Consider the following 14,288-nt stretch of genomic DNA (forward strand, 5'->3'; position numbering starts at 1 on the left):
GAATCCCCCTGCCAAAGCAGGGGACACGGGTTCGAGCCCTGGTCTGGGAAGATCCCACATACCGCAGAGCAGCTAAGCCCGTGCGCCACAGCTACTGAGCCTGCGCTCTAGAGCCCGCGTGCCACAACTACTGAGCCCGCGTGCCTAGAGCCCGTGCTCCGCAACAAGAGAAGCCACCGCAATGAGATGCCCGCGCACCGCAACGAAGAGTAGCCCCCCGCTCGCTGCAACTGGAGAAAGCCCGCACGCAGCAACGAAGACCCAACGCAGTCAAAAACAAAAATAAATTTATATAAAAAAAAAGAATTCCATCCATGTGGGTGCTCTGCCCTCCAAACCGGGCCAGTGACTCCTTCCCAGGGCACTGGGCTGCCTGATGGCTGCTTCCAAGCAGCCAGCTTGCTGGCACCATTTCTCAGATGGGGAAAACTGAAGGTCTGTGTGTTGCTGAGAGAGAGTCCCACAGCGAGGGTGGAACTCAGAGCTTCTTTTTCCCAGGACCGCTGCATGCTCCCCACATCTCCCCCTACTCCCCTCCACCCCAGGGACAAGTGTTTCCTGACCATCTCTCCTTGGGGGTTTCCACGGTCTCCACCAGATTTCTGACTAGCTCTTCCTGCTTTCATAATATGAAGGAGGAGGCGGCCGGGGAAGGAAACCATGGGGACTCATTTACTCAGCACTTGTAAGCTCTGTTGTGACTCACTCCGAGTTTCACTGCGATTCCCTCTTGCATTTCCCTCCTCCTGGCAGGCTGGGCGGCTCTCCGAGTGCTCAAGACTGTCCTGGACCCTCAGGAGACCCTGCGTTGTCCTGAGCAGTGACCCCCAGAAGCAGGAGCTCAGGGGCATCCAGGCCTTGCATATGGGCACCTCCGGCCAGCAGGAAGCAGGGGTGGTAGCCCCGGATGGCATCATCTCTCCCCGCTCAGCAAGCCCAGAGCCAGGAGGCCCCAGGGCCAGGCTCATGGACCGGGCCAGGAAAGGCTGCTGCCAGAGCTGGCGTGGACAGTGGCCACCTGCCCCTCCACTCAGGCCCAGAAAGGGGCAGGCGCCTGCCGTGCTCACACATCTCCCACAGTGGGCGGAGATGGGGCTGGGACTGGAATCCTGGCTCCTGTGCCCAGAGCCAGTTTCCCTTCACCCTGACCTGCTGAACACCTGTAGCCCGTGTGGCTGGTCCCTGCCAGGGGGCAGCGTGGCAGGGCCTGGCCCCAGCTCAGGGCGGGAGATTCCATCACAGTTCTCGGGGAGGTCAGAGGGGCTGGTCAGAGTCAGCTGGTCCAGGATGGCTCGGGGATGGGAGCATCGCAATGGGCACAAACTTCTGGAACCACTAGAAAGGAGCCCTCATCCTGGCACCACTACTTATCAGCCTGGGTGAGTGACTTAACCCGTGTGTGCCCCAGTTTCCTCACCTGGAAAATGGGGTAAAGGAGTCAATGTGAAGACACAAGTTTTAGGACATAGCCTGACTTGCTGTGTTTCATAAATGTTAGCTACTCTTATTGTTTTCGTTGTCATCACACTCCCTCCCCCAAGACAGGGGATCAGCCGTACCGGGGCCTGGAGGCCTAAGGCCAGCTCCAGGCACAGTTAAGCTGTCCTGTGCCTGGGGCCAGGTGGGCCCACAGCCTGAGCCCAGCACTGCCGGCCCTGGCAGCCCATCAGACGTGGTGGCCCCAGGTGGGGGCCGACTTGGCTGGACGGACTGGGCAGCCGGGCTGCTTTGGATACACGGGGCCCCTGCCAGGGGCAGGTGCAGGCTCGGCTTGTCACATGAACTGGAGAATTCTTGGGCTGGCCCAGGCCTGGTGGGGACAGGCTATGTCCCAATATGTGTGCGGCCAGAGTGGATGGGCATGTGATTTCTCAATTCTCCTTCATCAGAGTCACCTCCATTTTTCTTGTTTGTCTCTTTGCTCTTTCAACTCCCTGGACTATTTTCAATGCCCTGAGGGGGCCCAGGCTGGGGTGGGTAATGGTGGCAGTAGTCATACTGGTTGAGGGGTCCTTGCGGGCCAGGCTGATGCAGAAATCCTCTCCATGGGCTGACCAGACAGAGTCACCGGCTCCCCGCTTTTCATATGAGAGGACCGAGCCTTCTGGAGGATGGTGTCCCACCGAGAGTCACACAGCTCGAGGGGTCAGGCCACGGTGCAGCCCTGAGTTTCCCCAGCTGGCGTGGGTGGCCCTGCCTTGGGAGCTCTCCTGAACTTGCATGGCCCAAGGCCAAGTCTTCCCAGCTGGCTCCAGGCCTCAACTTACCGTATGTCCTCAGCCAGGAGCCCCTTCCTGGGCCTTTGTCCCTTGGCTGCAGAGATCCTCTTGGCCCCGCACTGGTGGAGATCCTTGTGGTTTGGACGGTCTCTGGATCCCACAACTCCACCCACTCTCAATGGCCCCTGACAGGTGCCTGGCAGGGAGGCCCCCTTCCTGTCCTTTGTCACCTTCCAAACTGTTGTCCGGACCTGGAGCACTATTTAAAGAGCTGTCGCCGAGCTCCCCCAGCCCTGCTGCAGCTCGAGGGAGCCATCCAGACCATGGTAGGCTGGTGCTGCCCCGTCTCCTGACCTTGACCTCATCCTGTGACCTTGACTTCATTTGTGATTCTGACCCTTAACCTCATTGCCTGAACTCACCCTGACCTTGACCTTGTCTCTCTCACTGACATCGTTGACCTTGACCTGATGTTGTGCCTGTCCTGACCTTTTCTTCACCCTTGATGTCATCCCTGCACCCGGCCAGTCCATCCTTGTGGGTCCTGATTTGGGTGTCTGCCTTCCTAGACTCGGTGGGGGCTGCCGAGGTGAAAGCTGGGGCAGGGGGCGAGGAAGAGGAGGGTGGAGGGGGACAGAGTGGGCCAGGCTTGGAGGTTTCAGGGAAAAGTGGGGCTCTGATCTCACTAAGAGAACATGTTTCCTATGGGGGTCGGGGTCACTATTCCAGGACAGCCTGGGTCCTATGGAGCCTGGCATGGGGGCTGCTGGCCTTGCTGTGGGGTCCTTCAGGCCATGTGGGGCCTGCCCTGCCACCTTCCCCTTGCCCTGTGCTCCAGCCCCTCGGATCTCCCTGCAGGCTCTCAATGGTGCTGTTCTTTCATGCCCCTGTCTCACTCACCCTCATCAGTCTATCCTGGCCTGAGAACTCTGTCAAGCCTCAGCTCAGAAGCCACCTCCTCCAGGAGGTCTGCCCTGAGTACCCCAGCGGTACAGAGGCTCCTCTGTGTTCTCAGCATCTTCCCTCCCTCCATCACCCTCTACTGATTGTCTGTCTCCCAGCCGGACTGTGAGCTCCTTGGGGACAAGGACCAGGCCTGATTCAGCTCTAGGTCCCTGGGATTGGGCACAGGGCCTGGCTGGAGGTCAGCAGGTACCTAATACATGTCCGGATGCTTTGAGGGAGACGTTATCTCGGTTTTATAAATGAAGCTCAGGGCAGAAAACTGATTTTCCTAACATCACAGAGGCTGTGATAGCAAAGCCAGGATTAGAACTCAGGTCTGGGTGACCCCCTTCTGCCCTGAGATGTTCCCTTCAGGGGATTTTTTATTTTTTAGAGGCACATTATAAAAGGGAATTTCCAAGACAGCTGGGCTGGAAAGGGTCCTGGCTAGGAGATCAGAAGCCCGGTCAGGGCCCTGGGCCTCAGGTTTGCCTGCGCAGTAGGAGAAAACAACCCCTTCCTTCCTTGCAAGGTTCTAGAACGGGGTCTGTCACACAGTAGGGTGACGTTTCCCCCAGATGGACTTGAAAGGCTGGGGCGAGACAAGGATGGGGCATGCCGTGGCCGAGGGCAGGTCTGAGGAGAGAAAGGGCAGCATATCCCACAGACGGAAGTGATTGCTTTTTATTAACCAGAAGGAAATGTATATGTAATTATGTGAGATGTATTCCACAGGGAGGTTCTTTTCTTTATGATGTCTGAAGGGATTTATAAATATTACAGGGGTTTTACAGCATCATAACGTCCTGGCCGCCCTGCCAGCCCCCTTTCAAAGGATTAGCGGAGACAAAGGACCCAGTAAAAGCTAATTATAAGTCAGCCGGGCACTGCGGCTCCTGAAGTGAGCCCAGGAACCCAGGGGAGTTGGGGGCAAGTGCGGGGGTGGGGCCATTGGGTGAGCGGACAGGAGTGAGCCGGGGGGAGGGGAGACCACAGAGGCGCTGGGGGCGGGCGCGGGGGCACCGGGGAAGCCTGGGTTCTGGGGTGGGGTAGACAGGGGCTGGGCACAGAGGGTGGAAGGGGCTGAGATGGAGGCCCGAGCTGGGTGTGGGGACGCCCACGTCTGTGGGGGGTCCCCTTCCACCTCCTCCTTTGTGAAGTCCCGGCTGTCCTTTCCCCCCATCACAAGCCAAGTCTGGGGCTCCTTGCACATGGGGACCTTAGTGACGGCTGCTGAGAGAAAGGTCCCATGGAGGGGTTTGGGAACAGAGAGCTTTCAGCAAATGCCCAGTAGTGGACGACTCTCAGGCACCATGACATCCGGAAAGAAACACATGGAGGCAGGAAGTCTGGCCAGAGACCCTCCACGTGGGTGGTCACCTGCTCTGCCTGCTGCCCTGCGATATGCCCTGAGCTCTGGGCAGCTATTTCCAAACCAATCCCTGATCGGAGCCAGGCCCTGGGTGGGGGAGGGGAGCCCAGCGGTGGGACAGACACAGGGAGATACGGCAGGACAGTGTGTGCTACGTGCTACAGGGTGTGGAAGCCCAAGACTGGTGGGGAGGGGCAGAGGGGATGGGGGAGCTCTAAGTTGGTCTTGGGTTGGGGTTAGTCAGGGAAGGGTTCTCAGAGGAGGAGGCGGAGGAGTTGAGCCTGAAGGATGAGGATTCATCCCGATGGAAGGCAGGGAGGGTGTCCCAGGTAGTGGGAATGGCAGGAGCAAATGTTGGGAGAGAAGGAAGCTCAAAGCAAGTTGGGGGGGACCCAGGTCGGGGGGGGGGCGGATGCTCTGGGAGAGGGACAAGGGACAGACCTCGCAGGGCTAAGGGATCTGGGTGTTACACTGAACACCAGGGAGGGTGGCAGGAGAGGAGGGCCCCCACGTGGCGGCTGGTGCTAGAAAAGACCCCCCTCTCTGCTCCGCATCCTGGGCACCGACCTCCTGCATTCTGGAGTCAGGGGCCTGTCCGGGAAGCAGCAGGTAGCCCCGCGGGGTAGGCGCTCTGTTGGCTTCTTGCCGGGAAGAAGAAGCAGGGAAACGCCCTGCTTCTCTGCCAGGCTTCATGAGGAGCCTGGTCTGTCTGCTGGGGTCCGTGGGGGCGGGCAGTGTCGTTCAGGAGATGAGCCCTGAGGGTTGGGTGGGGCGAATGGGGGACCTCCCCAGGAAGGGGCTTCTGTAAGGCCTCCCCTGGAACCTCACAGGCACCCAGAAGAGCCCGGAAAAGAGCAGAGGGTGGAGCCAGCTCCAACGTCTTCTCCATGTTCGATCAGTCCCAGATCCAGGAGTTTAAAGAGGTTGGTCAGCCTCCCCCAGGGCCGTTGGGAGGGTTACAGGAATGCACGGAAAGCCCTTAGGGAGCCGGCAAGGCGTGGGGTCAACCCTCAGTCCCTGGGGGGTGGTGACATCACTATCCTTAGAGGCTGCCATGCTATAGCTTAGACTCTGGAGATGTGACGAGCTGTCCTTGGGCAGCCCCTAACCCTCTCTCCCTGAGCCTTTGCTTGCTGTGTGACCTAAGGCAAGCCCTTCCTCTATCCGAGCCTCAGTTTCACTCTCTGTAAAATGGGGTTGCTGGGAGCATGATATGAGGGATGGGCATGAAGCCCCAGCACATGCTGGCGCACAGTAGGAGCGCAGGGCAGGTTAACCATCACTCTCATGCTGGTGTCATGCTGAGCTGGGTGACCGGGTGGCCAGAGGGCCTGTATTGAGGTTGCCCAGGCAACAGTGGTTGGGAGGACAGCACCTTGCAGGGAGGGGGGATCTCTCTGGGGAGGGGGCCTGGGCTTGGGCAGGTGGGCGGGTGGCTGCTCAGTGCCCGTGTCTCTGCCAGGCTTTCACCATCATGGACCAGAACCGGGATGGCTTCATAGACAAGGAGGACCTGAGGGACACCTTTGCTGCCCTGGGTGGGTGACCAGCAGCCGGAACCTTGGGGATTGGGGGCGAGCCAAGCCCTGGCCCTCCAGAAAGAGTGGGCGGCTGGGGGCAGGCCAGGGCTGTTGGCGCAGGGGGTGTGAGGGGCTGGTGTTCTCTGGGGGTGCCGAGGAGGGGTGGCCACCGCCGAGGGGAGACTCCCAGGTGTTAGAGGAGGACTGGCCAGGGGAGGGAGGGGGGCATTTCAGGGGCAGTAGTGGCCCGTGCAAAGACTGGGAGGGGGAGGGGGAGGGGTCAGCAGAGCAGGGGAGACACAGGGGTTGGGGAAGAGGCTGGAGATATCCAGGGGCGGGATTCGGGTTACTGGGCGGTCTTCAGCTGCCAGCGAGGCTTTTGCCTTCTCTGAGGGCCCAGGGATGGGCCTTAAGCCTGGATGGGGACGCTGGGGTTGGGGGACAGGGGCATAACCAACTCACTTCCGGACTGAGCCTTAAGCTCCCAGAGATCTGGATGTCCACTGGGACCGTGAGGAACCCGAGTCCCCATCTCCAGGCAGCCAGTGCATCCCTCCCGGGGCACCTGAGCCCTGAGGCCCAGGTCTTCCACCCCTGTGTGCCTCAGCTTCAGCTTCTTTGGGTCTCAGTTTCCTCATCTGTAAAATGGGGATAACCACCAACTTGCTCTCCTTTCCAGGGAGGCTGAGGTGGTGGCAGGGGGGTGGTGAGGCTGGGGGCAGCCCAGTGCTGACCAAGGCTGAATGTGCCTCCATCCTGAGGTCCCCCAGCAGGTGGGCAGGGTCTTAGGGCTGAGTGGGGGGCGGGTGAGACGGTAGGGCTGGGGGATTCTGCAGGATGCTCCGTGGTCCCGAGCTCTGCTCTCTTGGGCTGCCTGCAGGCAGGGTCCCCTCTGACCCTCCTTGTACTCCTGGGTGTCTCCCCCAGGCCGCATCAATGTAAAGAACGAGGAGCTGGAGGCCATGGTGAAGGAGGCCCCCGGGCCCATCAACTTCACCGTCTTCCTGACCATGTTTGGGGAGAAGCTGAAGGGTGAGTGAGGCCCCAGGGGGCCCTGGGGAGGGGATGGGCGAGTGGGTGTGGGTAGGCAGGACCCTGTGTGCTGACGTACCCCCCACCGATGCACGCCACAGCTAGGAGCATGGTGCAGTCCCAGACACCAGCCCCCGGGGCACACACACCAGACCCTGCCTCAGTTTCCACCTCTATATCACAGAGTGGGGTGAATGTAATGACCCCCAGTTTGCAGGGCTGTGAGGCGCCCAGCGGGACAGTTTGCAAGAAAGCCCTTTGCGCACCATCAGGATGGTGCCCCAGCCCCAGTCCCACCTTCCTAGCCCTGGGCTCATCTTGCCTGTTCTGCCTTACCACCCGCTGCTGACAGGAGAAGGTGGTATGGGGGAGGGGGGTTCTGGAAGCTTCTGTGGCCAACCCCAGTACAGGATGGGCTTCTCCTCCAGGGAAAGGATCAGGGGCCTCATTCGTGAGTGAGGAGACCCAGGCTCAGACGGGTCACCACACCTGCTCCAGGTGTCCCAGCATCGAAGTGGCAAGGATGGAACTGTAACCCCGACGCTGGCTCTAACCACTGCACTCCCCTGAGACGCAACATCAGGCCGGGCGGGGGTTCCGTGGTAAGAAGGAAGGGCCAGCCTGGGCTGCGGCTGCCCTTGCGGGGTGGGTCTCATCGTCATCCCATGCTCAGGCGGCCCCTGCCTGATACCCTCCCCTGGCGCCTCGGCCACAACTGGGCTTAAGACCTGGTCTCCCACTGACCCCCAGGGTGACCTTGAGCAAGGCTTATCTGCTTTTTGCACCTCAGTTTTTTTTGTTTTTGTTTTTTAATTTATTCATGGCTGTGTTGGGTCTTCGTTTCCGTGCAAGGGCTTTCTCCAGTTGTGGCAAGCGGGGGCCACTGTTCATCGTGGTGCACGGGCCTCTCACTATTGCGGCCTCTCCTGTTGCGGAGCACAGGCTCCAGACGCGCAGGCTCAGTAGTTGTGGCTCACGGGCCCAGTTGCTCCGCGACATGTGGGATCCTCCCAGACCAGGACTCGAACCCGTGTCCCCTGCATTGGCAGGCAGACTCTCAACCACTGCGCCACCAGGGAAGCCCTGCACCTCAGTTTTTTTGTCTGTAAAATGGGGTTTGTGTTAGTTTCCCGAGGCTGCTGTAACAGATGACCACGAACTTGACGGCTCAAAAAAATCAGCATTGTAAACTCTCAGTTCTGGAATCCAGAAATCCGAAATCTGGCAGGTCAGGCTCCCTGAGAGGCTCCAGGGGAGAACCCGTTCTTGACCTTTTCCGGCTTCTGGTGGCTGCTTTGCTCCCATGTCTGCTTCTGTGGTCATACTGCCCCCTCCTCTTCTGTCTCCCTCTGCCTCACTTTTGTAAGGACACTTGTTATTGGATTTAGGGCCCACCCGGATAAGCCAGGATGATCACTCCATCTCAAGAGCCTTTCCTTACATCTACAGAGGCCCTTTTGCCAAGTGACATTTCCAGGTCCTGGGGATGAGGACCTGGGTATATCTTTTGGGGGCCACCACTAAACCCACGACAGCCTGGTGTTTTCCAGCTGACAGAGAAGTGCCCTCAGGCCCACCTCTGGGCAGCTGTTAGGGGTTATTCCTGGGACCATGGCCACCTCCTTGAAGAGCACAGAAGTCCAGGGGGCAGGGCAGGGGTACACTCCCAGGCAAAGACATGCGTGACTCCAGCCACGACTTTAAAGCAAGTCCTGGAGCTCATGTCCGTCTGCAGCTGAGCTAAGAGCTCTGACCCAGGGCTGCAGCTTTTTCTCATTTTCGCAGGGGCTCCGGGGCTGGAGCTCCAGCTGAGCCTGTCATGCAAACTTGGCTGAGCCTGGGATGGGGACAGGAGCCGGGGGGCTGGGCAGGCACCACCTCGTCCCTCTAATTGGGACAAGGACACTGTCATGAGGTTCCCAACAGCAATGAGGGGAAGCAGTCTCTCTGCAGCCCATTTGATGAGGTTTGCCGTCTGCAGAGCAGAGGCCCATTCTGGGAGGAGAGAGGGGAGGACCGGGTGCGGTAAATGTCCAGCCACGGGACCTGAACCCGGGGCAGCTGGTCCACGTGCAGCCTGTCCTGAGGAAGGCAGGCTGGAGCTAGGCTGCCCCGGCACGGAGGTCTCTCCGGAGACCCTGGGAGGCAGAGACTGCACAGCCGCACCCCAACAATAATCCCGTGGCCACCCCTTCTCCTCCTGCAAGGCCAGGCTGTGACGGACCCTGGACTGAGCCTCTGGCCTGGGCACACTGGCTCCCTGCCACCCTACCTAGAGGAAGCCCACGGCTCTGCCTCTAGGAGCTCCCAGGCTGGCAAGGCCAGCACTGAGCCCGGCCCAGTCACTCAGGGCCAGTCTCAGAAATGTTGAGTGACTCAGACATCATCCTGTCCTGGATGATCCTGATGGTGGGGACACAGCTGGCCCTGACCCAGTCTGATGGGGGAGACACAGATGACCCTGACCCGGTTTGATGGAGGAGACACAGCTGGCCCTGACCCAGTCTGATGGAGACACAGATGACCCTGACCCAGTCTGATGGAGACACAGATGACCCTGACCCAGTCTGATGGGGGGGACACAGCTGGCTCTGACCCAGTCTGATGTGGGAGACATAGCTGGCCCTGACCCACTCTGATGGGGGAGACATAGCTGGCCCTGACCCACTCTGATGGGGGAGACATAGCTGGCCCTGACCCAGTCTGATGGGGGAGACATAGCTGGCCCTGACCCACTCTGATGGGGGAGACATAGCTGGCCCTGACCCAGTCTGAGAAACAGGAGCACAGCGTGGCAGAACAAGAAGGGGGTTCTGGAGGTTCAAGGAGTTGGCTTCAAACCCTTCCTCCCCTTCTAGCTGGAGACCTCAGGCAAGTAACAGAGCCTCTCTGAGCCTGAGTTTCCTCTTTGACAAACTGGCGCATCAGGACCTACCACAAGGGGTGTGCTGGAGTCCCACGGGGTACAATGCCGAAGCTGCAGGATGGACTTGGCACAGAGCACTCAGATGTGTCTGTGGCCGTGATAATGTTGCTCAAGACCTTTACCATTAATGACCCTTTATCTTAACTCATCCTGGGAGGCGGGCAGCAAACCCCGCCCTTGTCTCCATTTCACCAATGACACAGCTGAGCCTTAAGAAGGAAGGGGACATCCCCTGGTTCCACAGTGAGAAGGGAGAGCAGTGTGACGGGGGGAAGAGCACCAGGTAAGGGTCACCAGGCCACCTGCTCTCATTCACACAGTCCCTGAGACCTTGGGCGAGACCCTACCTCTCTCTGGGCCTCAGTTTCCCCATCTGTACCACCAGGGGGCTGGGTATTTAATCCCATTGTGTTAGTAGAACCATTTCTTCTAATGACATCTTTCCCCAAAGCCCACACTATAAAAGTGATAAAACCAGAACTGCTCTGGATGCGCTCTGCCTCTCCCATCCCCCCACCCTCACTCCCACCAACCTGTGGACCCACCTGCCCCGCCTCTGGTCTGGACAACCTCTCAGACTCCTCCAGTGCCACTGCCAGAGCCCCCACCTCCAGCCCCCAAGTAAAAGCTCTTTCTCCTCCATCCATAGCCAAATCACATAGCATCAGTTGTGAGAACTTGGACAAGTCACTTAACCTCTCTGAGCCTCAGTTTCTTCATCTGTAAAATGGGACCAATGGGCAGGAGGGTTAAGCACATAGTAAATGCCTAGTAGGCCTTTCCAGGTGCATCTGTGTAGGCTGATTGTTACTATATGCAGAGCCCTTGGCTATTATTACTGTTCCTTGTTTCTCTGAAACATCCCTTCTCTGGCCTCACTGTGGACTAAAGCTGGGGAGGAAGCTCCCTGAGCCCTTGGCCTCTGCAGGGGCCGTGGGACCTGCCCCACCCCCAGCCGCTGCCTGGCCTCTTCATCCTGATGTTCCCCCTGCCTGTGTGTGCTGCTTCTAGGTACGGACCCGGAGGAGACCATTCTCCACGCCTTCAAGGTGTTCGACACTGAAGGGAAAGGATTCATCAAGGCTGATTTGTAAGTCTCCTTTGCCTTCTGTTTTGGTTTTTCTCTCCCCAGAGTCTCAGGTGATAGAAGGACTGGGGTCAGGTCAGGGTGTGTCGCAGCCCAGTCTCCTGTCCTGCCTGGAACTCAGGGCATCTCAGGCAGCTTCCAGCCAGGAGCCAGGAAGCCGCTGCCCTGCCCAGTTCAGCCATTACTAGATGTCCCTTCCCCTCTCTGGGCCTCGGTGTCCCCATCTGTGTGGATGTGTACGGGGAACATGGGGTCCCCAGGCGAGGGCTTCCCAGTAGCGAGGGAGGAACGGGTGGGGGTAGAGGTGGGCCCTGAAGGATGACTAAGGATCGCCCTGGCTGGAGCAGAGAGGGCATGTTTGGGGTTGGTGAGGAGGAATGGGCTGTGGCTGGAGGGCGGGGGGCAGTGGGGGGGGGTTGCAGGCAGCACAGAGAGGAAGGCAGGGCCTGTGTGGGGTAGCCCTGGACCTTGGGTCTGCCCTGGGGGCATGGGAAAGCCTAAGAAGCAGTTAGGCAGGGGCAACATGGAGGCCAGCCTGGAGGAGGAGAAGAGAGGGTTGCAGCCGCCACAAGGGTCTTGGCCATCGGGATGGAGGCGAGTGGATGGGTGAGTGAAATACAAGAGGCCAACACCAATGGGATCCAGGGTGTTGGGAAGAGGACTGGGCCAGATGTTAGCCAGGGCCCGAGTGGATGTGGGGATGGAGGCGGAGCCATGGGAAGGAACCAGCTCAGCTGGGGCTGCAGAGAGAGTGAGGTGGCCGTGGGCAGCTGTCCGGCCGCCACTGGGCTGGCATCACTGAAGGAGGGAGCGCTAATGCCTGCTATGCCTGGGAGCCTCAGCCCGGGGAGAGCACAGGGCAGACAGCCAAGACTTGCGGGCCGGGGCAGGCCGGGCAGAGGCAGCCTGTCCAGGGGCTGAGACACTGAGCCGACTTCTGAGCCGACCTCTGAGCTGTCCCTTCAGGGCCTCCAAGGCCTCCCTGGGCCTGTGGGTGACCCTGGGCAGGCAAGATTTCTTCCTTAGTCACAGGCTTCACAACCAATTACTGTGAGGCTTGAGGCCTCGGCTGGAGGCTCATTTTGCTTTCTATTCAATACTAGCATAGCACGTGATGGAGGTGGGGTGGGAGTGGGCAGGGGGGCAGGGAGGAAGAGAGGAGGGTCTATCTTGTCTCTCAGACGTTCTTACAGCCCCTCACCCCCCAGAGTTTTGAGTTACACTCTCCTCAGGGGTCGGGGAGGGGTTCCCAAGGTTCCCGAGGGTTTCTTCAGGCTGCAGCCCTCTCCTTCACCCCTCCCTCAGAGTCCGGGTTCCCACTCCCATCTTGGAGACCTAGGGAGGCACTGGGGGAACCCCCTGGGGTGGCCCGAACCCACCCCTCTGCTGCCACCCACCTTCCCTCCCACTAGAGCAAAGTCAGGGCTGGGAGGAACCCTTTGGAGACCCAGTTTGGGAACTGCAGGCGCCATCCCCAGGCTATGGGATCTGAAAGACATGGCTGCCTGCCAGGCAGGCCACAGAGGAAGCTCTGGTTGAAAGAGAGTCTGTGAAAAGTCCCCAGCGTGGAGAGATGGAAACTGTGACTGTCCTGTAGTAACATAAATAGTGGAAAATGTGCGTCGGTCTGGAGCAGGGCGGCGGCTGCCGGCGCCACAGGGCACATGGGTGCTCAGGGCTCTGGTCAGCCCTCTGGTCCCACCCCTGCCCTCTGCACCCCCTGAGAGCTCTATGGAGCCCTCTGAGCTCCTGGGGGCACCAATCCCTCCCCCACAGCCTCAAATGCCCCACCTCTGGCCATTCCTCCAGGCCCCGGGCAGCTCTGGCCTCTGTGGGCAGCTGCTCTTCTGGACCACCCAGGGGGACAGGCCCCACCCTGCCGCTGCACATCAGTACCCCGCCCGAGCCTCAGTTTCCCTCTCTGTAAAAGGGGGATAATAGTACTCCCTTCCCAGTGCTGTGAGGAGCAAAGGAGACCTGGGCAGGCGCAGGAGGACACGGACCTGGGTAGCCTTCCTGCCCCTTGGCTGAGCGCAAGCACCTTGCACGCTCCGAAGCGCCTTACAGATGTCAGCAAAAATCATAAGCTGAAGAAGCAGTGCATCTAGAACCAGGGCAAAGAGGCTCCCCTCAGTGACCTAGAGGTTGATTATTAGTGCACGATGGGACATCAGAGTGGCCCCCACCGTCATGTCGGGGTCCCAAGGTCATTTCATTGGGTCCCCATCTGATGTGAAGAGGGGAGTCCACATTACAACGGAGGCTGAGAGCTGAAGTGATCGCCCGAGGCCACACAGCCATCTGGGGGCTGTAGGGCCAGCCCTGGTTGGTGTCCTCCTGGGCCATCAGCCCCAGGATCCGCGTGTCCACATACAGAGTGGCCCTTACCCTGAATGTGACCCTTTCTCTCCCTTGAACAGCATCAAAGAGAAGCTCATGACGCAGGCAGACCGCTTCAGCGAGGAGGAGGTGAGTGCCGGCTTTTCAGGGCCTTGCCCAGCGCTGACGAGCATCTTCCTGGGAAGTGCTCTTTCTTTAGTGATCTGCTGAGATGATGTCCCCCTTGACTCCTAGGATGGGAACAAGGATGGGTGGGATCCTGGCCTGCTGGCCTGGCCTCTGTGGCCTCCACCCTGATGCCTCCCTCTCCAAAGAGGGGAGCGACATTCTGCCTCATGCCCTTGGGTGACTCCCGGCTCTGGCCCCCCCCTCGGCCCTGGTTGAGGCTGACTCCCGGCTCTTTCCCCAGATCAAGCAGATGTTTGCTGCTTTCCCGCCAGATGTGTGTGGCAATCTGGACTATAGGAACCTGTGTTACGTCATCACGCATGGCGAAGAGAAGGATTAAAAGGGGACCACCGACGCCCACCCCCACCCCATACACACATTCAGAGGCAGCAAACACGGGGCCGGGCGTGGGGGAGAGGGGCGGCCGCTGAGGAGCCCCTGCAGCCAACGTGTGTGTGCAAGGAAAAGGCTCCCTGGCCTGTGGGTCAGGGGCAAAGTAAGAATAAATAATGTAACAAGGTCTGAGGTTTTGTGATTAATGCTCCAGTTGGGGAGAAAGCTAAACATTCCTATGTTGTTGGTTTTTCCAAAGTTTTTACTTCCTGGCTTTGCTCAAATGTTCCTGATGAGCTGGTGTTTAGAACTAATTGACAGTTTTAATGATCCCCAGCTGGGGCAC

The 14,288-nt window shown here is 59.3% G+C and overlaps 1 protein-coding gene across 1 annotated transcript; it reads left to right on the forward strand.

The window, feature by feature from the left end:
* The first annotated feature begins 5,366 nt into the window (after positions 1 to 5,366).
* Positions 5,367 to 13,949, forward strand: MYL10 (myosin light chain 10). The gene is made up of 6 exons (XM_061208299.1): positions 5,367 to 5,459; positions 5,999 to 6,074; positions 6,984 to 7,088; positions 11,026 to 11,104; positions 13,522 to 13,570; positions 13,851 to 13,949. Exons 1-6 carry the CDS (start codon positions 5,424 to 5,426, stop codon positions 13,947 to 13,949), a joined length of 444 nt encoding a protein of 147 aa, XP_061064282.1. The 5' UTR covers positions 5,367 to 5,423.
* Positions 13,950 to 14,288: the final 339 nt, after the last annotated feature.

The sequence above is a fragment of the Eubalaena glacialis genome, chromosome 13 (assembly GCF_028564815.1).
Source record: "Eubalaena glacialis isolate mEubGla1 chromosome 13, mEubGla1.1.hap2.+ XY, whole genome shotgun sequence".
NCBI lineage: Eukaryota > Metazoa > Chordata > Mammalia > Artiodactyla > Balaenidae > Eubalaena > Eubalaena glacialis.

Excerpts from the sequence above, each read along its gene's own strand:
- MYL10 (XM_061208299.1), top strand. The coding sequence starts at position 5,424 with ATGTTCGATCAGTCCCAGATCCAGGAGTTTAAAGAG. Across the intron at positions 5,460-5,998 it reads AGATCCAGGAGTTTAAAGAG|GCTTTCACCATCATGGACCA; the intron begins GTTGGTCAGCCT and ends TGTCTCTGCCAG. Across the intron at positions 7,089-11,025 it reads GTTTGGGGAGAAGCTGAAGG|GTACGGACCCGGAGGAGACC; the intron begins GTGAGTGAGGCC and ends TGCTGCTTCTAG.